The sequence below is a fragment of the Gallus gallus genome, chromosome 13, assembly GCF_016699485.2.
Source record: "Gallus gallus isolate bGalGal1 chromosome 13, bGalGal1.mat.broiler.GRCg7b, whole genome shotgun sequence".
NCBI lineage: Eukaryota > Metazoa > Chordata > Aves > Galliformes > Phasianidae > Gallus > Gallus gallus.
Window position 1 is genome coordinate 3,416,386 of NC_052544.1, and position 14,056 is coordinate 3,430,441.

The 14,056-nt window shown below is 42.8% G+C and overlaps 2 protein-coding genes across 7 annotated transcripts in view; one reads left to right on the forward strand and one right to left on the reverse strand.

Annotated features, from left to right (window-relative positions):
• The window catches only part of KCNIP1 (potassium voltage-gated channel interacting protein 1), a 296,724-nt gene that overhangs the window by 259,386 nt on the left and 23,282 nt on the right, over positions 1–14,056 (reverse strand). For 3 of the 5 annotated variants that reach the window (XM_046900502.1, XM_040647088.2, XM_040647087.2), the window contains exon 1: positions 5,879–6,201. The exons of the other annotated variants lie outside the window; for them this stretch is intronic. The gene's annotated coding sequence lies outside the window, so the exon portion shown is untranslated. Of the gene's footprint in view, positions 1–5,878; positions 6,202–14,056 lie in introns of those variants that run through there. 5 annotated transcript variants of the gene reach the window in all.
• On the forward strand, positions 6,339–13,385 carry KCNMB1 (potassium calcium-activated channel subfamily M regulatory beta subunit 1). Of its 2 annotated transcripts, XM_015293587.4 has the most exons (5): positions 6,339–6,497; positions 9,173–9,234; positions 10,526–10,698; positions 11,775–11,970; positions 12,595–12,925. In XM_015293587.4, the coding sequence occupies exons 3-5, from the start codon at positions 10,562–10,564 to the stop codon at positions 12,862–12,864; spliced, it is 603 nt and encodes a 200-aa protein (XP_015149073.1). In that variant the 5' UTR covers positions 6,339–6,497; positions 9,173–9,234; positions 10,526–10,561; the 3' UTR covers positions 12,865–12,925.

The following is a 14,056-nucleotide window of genomic DNA, read 5'->3' on the forward strand; positions in this document are numbered from 1 at the left end:
GTGAAAACTGCTCCATAAGCCCACAATGTAGCTGCAGTTCGCATCCTGGGGCAACGTTACTTTGAAATGGATTGAAGTTCCCCAGGTAAAGTAGAAGCTAAAAGTAATTGTGTTACCTTCATGGAAATTGCACAGTAAAGTACATAAAGTGCCTACATACTGGGACTGGATTCCAAAAGAAAATTCAACTGCTTCAGGGAACTCAGGATCTCTGGTATTCTTTTTGATGACAAACTCCTTTACAGTAACCTTCCATGAGAACAGAATAATGTTAAGGAAAAGATTTCCTTATATATATATCTGGCAAAAGAAAAATAATAGTAATTAAATTTTCCCTTTAGAATGAGTGTGGTGTAGGAACAAAGGTCATTTCCTATTACATTTCCCTGTATTTTTTATTTATTCTTTAAAATCCTGCCTTTAAGCAATGTAATTCTCAGAAAAGAAGTAACGTTGCTCTTTCCATCACTATGTTTTGTTCTATTTTTTTGTATATTTTGCTCCTCTTACCAGACAGAACATAACTCACTGCAGCAAGGGTATGACATACAGTGCTGGGTGTTTGGGGAGTGTAAGAAGCAGAAGGTTAATGCCTCCCTTCTCAGTCTCCCATTCCCACTACAGGACAGCAATGAATTGGTGCCAGCAGCATCCACATGCAGGCACAGAAGAGGAGAGAGGCTGCACCTTGCACACAACGTTCACAATGGCAGACCTTCCAGCAAAGGAAACAGCATCAGTGGTCAAATGGGCAAAAAAATATGCTCTTTAAATTGGGTCTTCAGCAAGCATCTCAAGTGAACTGAATCAACTGCCCAGATTTGAAATGTTATTTGATAAGTAACAACAAAATAGTAGACCATTTAAATAAGGTACATGCCTCGTACACAAGTCATCAATATACAGGCTCCCCAGAACACAGGGGTTATCCCCTAAGCCAGACTTGCTGTAACCAGACTGTCTGATATCCAGAATTTAAGCAGCAAGTGAAATCGTGCAGATCATGCTGAAGTTACTTAACTTACAACAGTTGTTTCTGAATGGCACGTGCAGTAGGTCCAACATATGCAGAGCCCGAAAGGCTGCACGTAGTCGTACTGTCACCTGGGCATTCTCATAGGCTAACGACACCACAGACAATCACATCTCAGTATCTTATTCTGCGAAATGGTCCTCACATTCCTTCTCTTTTCTGCTTGCATTTTTTGTCAGCTCCGTGAACTAACCAGTACATGGAAAAAAGCAATTTTCCTTTCATTAGCCCAACTACATATTGAGTTATACTCAGCTAATATACTGAGTGCCTTCCATTAAGGAATTACATTTCATTAATGTATTCGGCCTTAGGATAGTAAGAATGGATACATCACTGCCATTTTATAGATGAGGAGTTGAAAGCCCTTCTTTAAGATACAGTGCAAACACTGAACAGAAGAGATCATAGAAAGTTACCCGTTTTACTGCAGCAGTCAACTTCAGAGATGACAGCAAAAACCACAGCACAGCACAGAAACTCCACAAATGCAGTCACACAGCTGCCTGCACCAGCAGCCTGCTGGGTGTCCCATTCCAGCTTTCTCACACATGCCAGACCAAGGCAGTTATCTCCTTGTGCCCATCTATAGAGCAAGATTAAAGGAAAAAACCCACCATTCCTGCACTGAAATCAGTCACTATGTATCCACCAAACACTTGAATCTTCTCAAGCTTTCGTATTCAGAGACAGTAGCAGAAGAGTTTGAGAACTTGGAAGAGAAATGAAGTCCTACCACAGCTTTATGACAGGTACAGCACCCCCGGGGATGCCCATCACGGCAGAGCTGCCTTCCACTCAGCCATTCATCCTGAGCACACACAACCACAACACAGCAACGTTGAACATCGAACACACAATTCAGAACCCCTGCTTAGATACGTAAGCATGAAGTGTGAGTACTCCCGTGACAGTGGGGAGTTATCATCAAGTTTGACAACCATTTTTGTTTATTTAGTTATTTAACAAGAAACAGCCATGTTCCTGAACTTGGCCCGCATCTGATTTAGACATGCCAACGCTTAGGGCATCTTGCCTCTTCTCACTTGCATCATTTTCAAGTGCGGCTGTTTCTTGTTCAAGAGCCACAGTTTCTCTTTATGATGCCCATTAAAAATGACAATGTACTACATTATGAATATGTTTCAATTAAGAAGGGGGAAGCTAATAACTTTGCAGTGCTTTCTGAAGATCCAAACAACTGTTCTCATTTCACAGCTCACTGATTCCTTAGAAGCAACAGAAAGTCCTGGAAATAAAATGGCAATACTTATTAAACTAGCTCTGCCTTACAGCCATTACATTTTTCTTATGCTCCAACATGAAAACAACCCATATGGATGATTAGCTCTGAAGAATAAAATGAGCAGTTCTGACCACCTAGCAGACTTTTTTCTTTTTAACTACTGAGCTGCTCTTTATTTTAAAGCCAAAAGGGAGCTTACAGTTTGCAAACTTGCATCACTTACGCAGGCACTGTTTGCACGCTATGCCTAAGCCAGCCAGGAGGATCTACCTGCTGTATTTGACCACCTCCCATATGACAGGTCAACTGCAAACACAAAAGAAGATTAATTCATGCAACGTGACAACAACAAACTAAGTGTGGAGTCATGACAGACCTTCTTGAGCTTCCTCAAAACTTCAGAATGACAGCAAAGTCAGCCCAGTTCCCTGGGAGAGGTAACCATCCTCTACACTAATACACAGTCATGACAACTGACCCTTATCAGGTACAAAGAGATAGCACAGATCATTCTACAATAGAGTGCACAAAGCACAATGATCTCAGTACTCACTGAAGAGTGGTGCAGCAAGGAGAAGCCAGAAGCTATTTTCTCCTCTGCTGCCACAGCGTTTATAGCCCGTCATACTTTTATTTACAATACAAGCTGCAATCCTTGTATGCTAACGTTTACACAATTTGTCTCTCCAAGCTGTAAACTCATCCCTTCTCTCACGTTTTTCCTTTCACTTGCAGAAAAATTAATTCCACAAAAACCTTAAACCTTTGTCTGATATCTTCTTGTTATGGAACCTGATAGTTTTAGATGCAAAATGCTTCACTAACTTCCAGCCAGTATTTTCAGATCCACGTCTTGCTCATTCATACCAAGAATCACAGGAAAGTAACCCTCAAATTTTGTTTGTTTTGGCCTCAGCTAAAGGCCTTAATACACTGAAATAAAAGAAGTGGGAAGGAAGACACTGACAAAAGGGGATTGCAAAAGGAAGGGGAATCAACTTCTTACTCGGGTAGTGATAGGACAACAAGGGATGGTTTTAAGTTCAAGGAGGGAAGGGTTAGATTGGATGTCGGTGGGAAGTTCTTTACAGGCTGCTCAGAGAGGCTGTGGGTGCTCCATCCCTGGAGGTGTTCAAGGCCAGGTTGGATGGGGCTCTGGGCAGCCTGGTATAGCATCAGGTACAGAGGTTGGTGGCCCTGCCTGTGGCAGGAGGGTTGGAGCTTCATGATTCTTGGGGACCCTTCCAGCCAAGTCATTCTGTGATTCTATGACACAAAACTTCTTCAGATTCAAAACAGTGTTTGCAGTTCAGGAAAGCCTGTCCCTGACATTGTTTCACTTCTCTTTTTCTTCCTCAAATAATAGTCAGGAACTGAATATTAAAGCCACACACCAAGCCAAGCTTGAGAAGGCCTCTCCTTTTTTCTTTTCTTTTCTTTTTTTTTTTTTTTTTTTTTAAGTCTGAGTTAAAAGCATTAGTTAGCATTAAAAATCTTTGTTGAAAGCAGTATTTGCAGAAGGCTCCCAGACCAGCAAAGTCTGAAGCCCGTAGCCCCAGCTGCCCCTAACCAGCCCCATTCTGTTCTGCCACCCTTACTCAGAGGGCTGTGCCTTCCTGGCAGCAATCCCCTCTCTGGGTGAGCCAAGAGAAACGGTGCACTGCCCGTTACATAGCGTGGAAAGAAGCTACAGAGGTACTGCTCCAGCAGCAGCTCCACACACAAACTGCAGCTGGACCTGCGCTCCAAATACTAGCTAAGCGTAACAGCACAGCAGCTGCCTTTAGTGCTTGCACACAGTTATTTTGGGTTTAGCTTTCAGGGATGCTGTGGCCACCTGGACCTGCATGTTTGCAGTGCAGGAGTGAAAATGAAACAAAAGGTGATGTGCGGTGCCAGCTGTGGAGCGTGGCTTCTGTCTGCTCAAACAAAACACCAGTGTACCTCTAACCAAGCCAAAGCACTAACACCACCTCATTCAGCGCACCAAAGCACCTCCAAAATCTACTCTGCTTTGTCTGTGACGTGCACAGGTTGTGTGGTCGTTGTGCAGTGTAACTCCTGCATGCACCAGCAAACAGATCTGCTGTCACACAGTGCAGATTAGTCAGCTGAATTAAGGGCAGAAGTCAGGAGACAACCAGCCACAGACTCAAGAATACAACCAGTGGCATTACCTTGTTTTCTGCCTTGACTCCTGAATTACTCAACCTAAAAATCTTTCCTAAAATTCCCCATTAGAAGCACGACTCCTTGAGCCTGAGTGTGCACCTGGGATATTTCAAAGCTGGCTTTTAAAATATTCAGCAGTGATAAAGAAAAAAAAAGAAGTCCACCTACCCAGATCACACTGTAGCTGGGAATGACTTCTGTTCTAAAGCTTTTTCCAAACTTCAAATGTCATTTTTCAGATTTTGCTACATCACTTCTTAAATATTAAAAAACGACCAAGATCATAAATCTTTCCAATCTAGATGACAGCAGCAGGCTTCATCTTAGGTAACTGCCAGACCCTTAAAGCTAAATCCAAGTCAGCTTTGTGCGCTCTCTTCTGCATCAGTAATAACAGAAAAGGTACAATGAGTGGAGAATCATCTGTAATCTTCAGACAGCTCAAACTCTCTGAACTTGCTAGCTTCAAATCTTTTACTACAAGCAAGCCTGAGTGACCAGCTCAAGGTGAAATAAGTAATTATTAGGTTAGACAGCAGAGTGGAGAGGATGCCGTGCTTGTTTACAATATTCAGAACACTCCGTGTTCTTGCTGAATTAACACATTGCAGTTCCTTTATCAATAAGGTGGCCTTCCTCCCTCTCACTGCAGGGCATCTACCAGGAACATCCAAGCTGAACCTTCAAGTCATCACCATGGCCAGCCCATCCTGTTCACACTCTGTACTAACAGTCCAGCTTATCAAAGGAGGGAACAGAAAGAAAAGGCTCCTTTATCTTTAAACACAAAGTACCATATATCTACTGCAAGAGGGGAAAAAATAAATACTGGGGCTTTTTAGATGAACTGGGTACGAACAACAATCAGGCCACAGCAGCAAAAACGCTATCACACATTTTAACTTCATTGCTGTATTTTGTAGTTGAGTTGAGCTTATGTCACTGCACCTACTCTGTGCTGGAAACTACCCTCTTGTGCTGCCAGAACTCCTTATGCAGGAGGATCTGGTTTTTGGCAATGACCTGCATGCAGCTCGGTAGTTTCCAGCAGCATCTATCCAACAGCATGCTCCAGCATTTCCCATCTTCTTCTCTGTTAACCACCAATACTTCCAGCAAGCAAACCACATCTTCTGGAACACAGCTGAACAGAAGGTGCCCTCTAGGCCCTAAAAGAACAAATGAATCAAGCTCTGAAGCTCGCTGAAGTCCCATACCTGTTCCATCTCTATTGCAAGACTCACCCAGCTTCATAACGAGAAGAAAACGAGATGGTTATACATTTGTACACACACGTATACACACACGCACATATATGCACACATTCACACAGTAGAGTCCTCCACCTTCTTTTCTTCTCCTGTGCTCACTTTCTTCTGCCAGATCTTCCCCAAAGCACGCTCTCCTGCTTACACACTCCCTCTCACCTGCTGAGGCTGTGCCCGTCAGCCTCACGTCCTGCAGGACATAACACAAGTTCCCCACAGAACGCCTATTGCCTTGCTGTGTCTGAGGGAAAGGCACACTGGTAACAGCATAATCCCAGAGCTTTTTTTCATAGAAGAAAAAGAACAAACCCCCACAAACATTGAATATTTATAACACTCGCAGTCCAGAGTACTTCCATAAATCTTAGCCAAAAGACCTAAGAGATTTCTAAACCAAAAAGCTGTACGAGAGCAGCTTAAGACAAATCCACGGGGATGTGGGATGTGGTAAAGTGGCCGTAGTGTACAAGAAAAGTCAGTCCTTCAGCTGCAGTCAGTCTCAGTATTGTGGTTTCCTGGTTTCAGCAATTAATCTGAAAAAGGACAGCACTGTTTCATACCTTACCATTTATGGTTACAGAAAGCTTCTCAATAGGGGAACTAAGTCATGAGTTTGGCCACAGTAAAGCAAACCCAGAGAAGTAAGGGAAAGAAAAAAATCCATCTCCTCCAGCTCTAAGCTCCACTGCTTTACGTTGGGCAGAAAGGTGTTACACCGAGTCGGTCACATAACAGGAGTTGTTCTTCCACCAACAAGGGCAGCATTTCATCAGAAACAGTAAGTATACTTCTAAGCCATTTCTGTTTTCCCTGTGAGCAAACAATAGCTTTGCTTTTTGGCAAATACAGAGCTCTTGGAAGCAACCGTCCTTCTAAATCTCCAGCACTACAGAGGAAACCCACCTACCCTTTCCGTAGCACGTGGGCAAGTTGTAACTGTATGCTAATAATTATGGAGAGTTACCAGACTGCAAATACAACGGTTATTTCCACAAAATCCAGAATCTTAAGAGTCTGCAGCCCTCACAGCATCTTTGCTCTTTGGAGTTCCCTGTCTCTGGGCGCTCAGCACCCCGTAGCATTCCTTTGGGGACTGTGCTTCATCTACCACCGGGGAAGTTAGAGATGAACCACACCTGAACTCTGTCAGGCTTCTTTGGAAACTGCTCTTAAGCTGAATAACTCTGTGCAGCCCTGTACTACAGAGGAACCCAAAGCAGCAGTCCACAAAGAATTCAGAAGTGCTAAACTGATTAAAGGGCTTTTCTTGTTTAACTACTACCAAGTATAAAGACTAACATGCACAGAGTTTTAGACTCCACTCATTTTTAAACAGAAAAACTAACTTAATTCACATTAGTGTCCAAGTAGCTAAACAGTTCTTGAGCAAATTGGTACAATGTATTTCATAAAAAGCATGCAATTGTATGGTGTTATGCAGTTTTGATACTGAATCTCCAGGATTACAGCAGAGCATTGCAGAATCTGCTTTTCCATGCAATTTTACACTGAGATTCAGCATCAGTCTATTCTGCCAGGTGCACCATGTTTGCAGTCCTAGGCGTGCAGAATACATTGAAAGTAACGGGCTCTTAAACTGCAATGAACAAGATTGGTGCCCTCTGGCCCCAGCATCACTGGGGAAAGCAGACCTGTTACCAGCAGTACCATGTTTATAATTGCTAAGAAAGGAAATGGGGCAGGGGGAGAGAAGGAGGGAACGAGTGCTGGAGTGAGTGCAGGTCTAACTTCAGGGATGTAAGAGGGGGCACAAGGATAGGAGTGGAGCAAAGGAAGAAGAATCTACAGCGTTGAAAACACTCACAGGAACAAATAAGCAAATGTCAGTAATGAGATTAATTCTATAACGAGATACTGGCAAATACATAAGGTGTACAGCTCTGCCACATCAAAATAACCAGTACAGAACTTATATTTACAGGAGTCAAATTTACAATTGCCTTCTGGCTCCCACAGCAAGAGATGCTATGGACACCCCCTGTATACTGCTGATCCTGAGCTCAGAGCAGCCTGGCACAGCCTGAGACAGAGGCCCTCTACCAGCTTACGCAGCTCTCGGCACTAGGAACTCCTCAAGAGATGGGAGAGGAGGCAGGGGCTTCCCACTGAGTATCAGGCACATCTGTTAGTCAGAGCAGGGGACTGTGTTCCAAACCTGAGCAGATGGCATCCTTAGGATTATCACCAGCAGCTGTCAATGCAGTGATTATGCATTGAAATTGCACAGCTAATGTACTGTATAATTTAACTAGACTAAGGGAAAAAGAAATCAAGGAGAAGGAACGTTATGAAAAGATTTGGAGCCTGTATTTTCCTAATAATTATGGAGTCACCCTGCAATCTTCAGTGCAGAAGACACATTTAGATTCGCTCTTGAAGGACGGACTAAAATCCCCATTATATACTCCAAACATCTTCCAATCCAAAGATGCTCAGAGACTTCCTGGGCCAATTGAGTCCTCAGCAGTGCTTCATTTTTCAGAGACTTAATGATTCTGTCGGAGGAAACACTTAATGAGCTCTTTCAACATTCCTCCTAACATGCATTGGTGGGGCTAGAAGATGGAAGAGAAGAACTTTTCAATCTGAAATATTAACCTTTTGAGCACTAGTGAAACTCCAAATAAAGTTTTTCTATATATACACACAGGATGATCCCACCATTTCCCAGTGTAACTGGGACAGCTATGTAAATGCTGTAGCCCAAGTAAAACTTGTAGAGTAACAGCACTAGAGACAGAGTTATCCTCAAGTCACATTGAGGGTACCAATTTTTCCACTCATTCACTTTCCCACAGAACTGATTAAAGATTAATCATCCTTACTCCACGTAAGAATTGCTAACAAGGCAGGTCTCCAGTTGGCTGCCACCAGCTTCCCACTGTGGTTGGAGGACCACACGGTCTCAGAGCCCATGCCCCCCTCTGCTCCGTCTTGCCTCCCGACCAAGCTGCACAGCCTAACCTAAGAGCATTAGCTCACACGGCTGCGTGGACTTTCTGTATTAAACTCTAGCTCCAATAAGCAGGTCACATCCATCTTACAGCAGCATCCAAGGGAAGATTCCTCCCTCCTAGAACACCAGTGAGTTATACGCAACCATCAGAAAGACTGTGACCTTAAAAGTGCTGTAAGCCAAATCCTGAGTGGTCCTTGTTCTTTCATTTAAGAGCAGAATTAGCCACAGTCCTGGACAAAATTCACTACTCCAACAATAACAACTCTTTTTCTTCTTAGTGACCCCTGAAAACATTTAAATATTACGCATTAATAACTCTAAAAATATACACTTAAATAAAAATTAAGATCCCAAACTAGCTCTTAACACTTTCATCAGTGAAAGACAATTAATCAGAAAGAAAGCAGCACTCGAATTATACCCACACTTTTCCTGTTAAGAGCTGACGGTGCCTTTCTCATGCCTTTCCCCAGCCGCGCTGACCCAACCCCACGGCTCTCCCAGCCTGGCACTGCTGCAGTTTGCCTGCTCACAGGTAACAAGAGCAGCCATTCACCAACTTAGGCTTGTGGCTGCCTTATCCTTTATCTAAACTCACGTCTTTTATTTGCTCTGTGGATTAGCTGAGCACAGGTGGATTTAGGTGGGTACCATGCCACACTGAACACCAGCTTGCAGATAAACACTAAATAGCTGCACACACCTGAAGCCAAAGCCCTGAGAATGCCTCAGCTACTGCATGAAGCTGTGCACTACTGTCTTGCACGTGAGAACAGGACCAAGATCTGTTGTGCCACACACATAACGTCCTGGCCTTCTCCTGCACCGCCTTCCTCTCTTCTGTGCCCAGAAACCCACACACATTTTGCCAGTCTGTGTTTTCCCTAACTGTGGCTTGCACCATGTTTCAATTAAAAAAGCCAAAGCAAACCGTTAGTTACATCTGTCAGTGGGACACAGATCCTGGAGATGGGTTGAACTCTTTGTGATTGTTATGCCTCACTTTGATAGCAATCCTACAAACAACAGCACTGATTTAATAGCATATGGATTCGCAGCAAATATTATCGGACTCTCTACATCAAAGCATCAGCAAGATGGCCAGAAGTGCTATTCAGCAAGGGAGCATGGGTGAGATGCCAGGCTCTCCCAAGCTCTACGAGCTCCCACTATGATACCAACGCTGCAGGGCTCATCCCTATCTATGAGTGTGCCAGCAGCAGCCACAGCCCTGCGCCTGTGGCAGAGCAGCAGGAGCCTTCACTGCTGTCTTCTCTGATCCTGTCCAATTGGGTTTGGGGGCATCACACTCCCTGTGCCACGAAAATGCAGTTTTTCTGCCCCATGCAGTTGGATAGCAGGCTTTATATATCTCCACATGGACAAGGCTATAAAACATACATTGAGAAATCAAAACCATACATCTCATTTTACATGTAATGCTTTTTTTCAACTCTTTTGAAATAATAGAAAGACACATTTCAGTCAAAACCTGAAGACAGAATGGAAAAAAATGGAAAAAGGACTCTACTTTGGGAGGATTTTCCCTTCATGCAGCCTTTAGCAATACACAACACAGAGCACCTCTTTCTTCAGGCAAGAAGTAATATCAAATAGACCAAATGAAGGCTGAAGACAATCAAGCTGATCAAACTCCCTCAGACCATAATGATAGTTTCCAACCCCCACCCCCAGGCTTCCCTCCCTGCTTTCTTCACCCATCACTTTATTAAGCAGTATACAGTTTGTGCAACAAGACAGTTCAGAAATCATTCAACTGCAACACTGATAGCCAATTCTAATCATGACTGTCTCTCACAAAACAGGACCAGAGAGATTCCAGACTTCCTAACACCTGAACCATGTTGGCAAAAAAGCTGGTGACTGCACAGAAGCGAGGAGAGACGAGGGCCCTCTGTCTGGGACTGGGAATGGTCGCATGCTCCATGATGATGTACTTCTTCATTGGGATTACAATTGTGCCATTCTACACCAAAAGGTAGTAAGTCATTTGATTATGAACACAAGGCTGTTTCTTTTTTGCCGTTTTCAAACACAATTATTAAGACAGAGCCAAGATATATGTTAGTACACTGAATAAATATTACGTTCTTAAAGAGCTCACAAGAATGGAAGATCAAAGAGCAAGAAAAGAGTGAGCCATGAAGCAAGGCATTTACAGGTAAGCACACAAAAGAGGGCTATGACCATCCTCAGGGCTAGAACCAGAGCAGAGTAAACCAAAACATTTACTATGAAACCGAATAAAATGAAAACCAGTCATGCTTATCAAAGCTTGAAAATGGAAAGTTAAGTCTTCCATAAATGTAAGAAAAAAAATAAAATCAGGAACAAAAAAAACCCATACTTTTCAGTGGTAGAGGCTTATAAGAGAAGTAACGATGAATTTATTTGGTCAATCAGACATATCAGCCTCCAGATCAACCATCATGAGGAATACCTTCAGCAGCCCAGTCTACCACAACAAACACTGCAGAATACCCTGAATGCCAATAAGGCTACAATTACTCACATTTTTATTTCATTTTGCAAGTTCTGCCTCTACATACAGAATCAATTTACGAGAAACAAGGTGTACTAAAACCAAGAGTGCCCTGGCACTTTAGCAGCTCATTTCAACACGATCGAAGATTTTGACAGAAGTACATCCACTATTTCATTCTTTGTAGCAGCACCTTTATGCTCAGAAATTGCTCAGAAATCTCAAGGCTTATATACTGCAATGTATCAACGTTGTTTCTCATACCGCAAAAGCAGAACAGCCAGACTCCAACACTACCTTACGTGGCAGCATCATAGCTGACAACGTTCAGTAATGGATTTAGAAAAGCTGTTTGAAGCTGTGCTCTGAGATTTGAAAAACATTAGCAAAAGACACGTAAAACATCAATTTCTTAAGAGGAGCAGAGCTCACTGCATTGGTGATGAGCAGCCCTGAGCTCTGCCTGTGCTAACCCACCACTGGCACCCAGAGATGAACCTCCAGTGTATAACAACTCATAACTGATGCCACAAAAGCAATTAAAAGCAATACCTCTTGTTCTGGTTTTGTAGTGTTTGGACAACAGAAACCATATGCAAGGTCCTCAAAGTCAACATCAAGGACAAAGCCCTGTGCTCAAACAGCGAAGGCTCAGAGGATGAAGATATCTTTCACTACCCTTGCCTACACGTGTGGGTTAATCTGACGGCCTCAGGACAAGAGGTCATGTTGTATTACACTGAAGATACCCTGGAAAGAAATCCAAAGGTATGTGGAGCACATTCTGTTCTCTCTCTGCTGCTATCCAACACCTCTGATTCAATGGGAGCAGTAAGAGCCGGGCACACAGCTTTACAGCCAAGCAGCTTAGCACAAGTAGGACTTGTTCAGCTTTCACACACTGATGCTCATGCTTAGACCAAGGAATGCTTAAAATGTTTCAGAAGATACAAAGGGTTGTCAATTTTATTTTTTTAAACATTACATCAAACATTAAGTTAATACTTATTAAGCAGTTGTACCAACTGATCATGAATATTTAACATACATGAATATTTAAACATACGCAAGTCTCTGAGTTGAAGACAAATGGTACTGTAACATAAAAACGACAGTCCCAGTAGCTGGAGTTTCATTCTGAGCATGTCAATGGTTTCCAACATTACTCTAACTTGTTAGTCTGCAAACCTGGGGCATACAGGCATTGGCAGACAGCAGGGAAATAGGGCAGCTGTCTTATGGGCAAAGGCAGACCAAGCCAATCTCAGGACGGCAGCCAAACCACAGCAGCTTTTGTCAGCACTAGCATGTTTGTTTTACTCAAAGCAACTTTACTACAAAACCTGCATTAGAGCATCTGTTCTAACAAGTCATTTCAATGTCTCCTTCCAGTGCTCGTATGTCCCCGGCAACTCCGAGAACGCCAAAGAAGTGAAAGCAAAAATAGAAGAAATTGCAAACAATTTCAAGAAGTATCAGACCTTCCCGTGCTACTATGACCCAGGAGGAATGCAGACCAATGTCATTTTAAGCAGACTTTACCCCCCCAGAGGCCTCCTCTTCACTTTCCTTTGGCCCACGCTCATGTTTACTGGTGGATGTCTGATTATCGTCCTGGTAAAGATCAGTCAGTATGTTTCTGTTCTTTCTGCTCGGCAGTAGGAAGTAAATATCTGGCAAAGACTGTTGCTACGTATTAAAGTGCCTTTGTTCTGTCCTGGCATTTTGCGACTTTTCAGTACACCAGGAGTCAGTGTAAGGGCAGGCTTCCTAGGCAAACTGAACAATGCTCACTGCAGATGCATGCTTAGCAGAAAGATACATTGAAGGTACGTTTGTTTCTAGCATCAAGACTCCTGGTAATGTTCTGAGGCACGTCTAGGTAGATGCATTTTCTGTTCTCTGAAAATAGCCCTAAACCAATTTCCATCTTGCTACCAGACACAGGAAGAACATAAGTTGCATCCTGCATGCTACATTTGACTGGAACCTGGGCCACAACTAACACAAATTTGTGCATCATTCACAGCGGACTGGTTTATGAACCACTCAGGACCTGTCATTCACAAGAAAATGTCAGGGCACAGACAGAAATCTAAATTCATGGAACTGCGGTTGTAAAAATTTAATGTGATACAACTCTCTGTTGTTATAAAACAAAAGGCTGATAAGTTAAACATTTATAGGCATTTTCCAGCATTACTAATGGAACAGCAACAGAGTTTGCTTTTCATTACAATCAGAAAATCGAAATCAGACCAAAGTAGTAAAGATTAGTTACTAACATCAGCAATGCTCATTTAACATGTAGAATCCTGATGGTTATCAGAAATCTCTACAGGGAAGAAGATCTAATCTACCATTTTAAAATTCAGACATTGGAAAGAGGTGGGAGGAATGGAGGGGCAGTAATAACATCTACTGTAGGAGCAAGAAATATTTCCACAAGAAGGAAAGTATTTACATCTTCATACAACACTTTGGTGAAATGCACCTGAAGCAGAGTGTATGTACAATTCTGATCTTTCTCATTCAGGAAAGTGGAAGTGCAGCTGACACAGGGAGGGGTGTTTTGGACGACCAGAAGAATTTGTTCATGAGACAGGAAGGGATGAGATCCTGCCTTTTTGATTTACTCAAAGCTGAGGTCAGAGTACAGTAACAACTTAAAAATATATAGTTATTTAACAAGGATACACCTGCTGAAGCTAATGTGCTGTACTGGTACAAAATTAGGTGAACAGATTAGCTGTAAATAGGTTCTTTCCAAGCTTTACCCCAAAATTCCTTTTCAGCAGTTGAAACATCTTCCGTTTGAAAGCTTGAAGTCACAACTACTCTACACTTGCTCAGT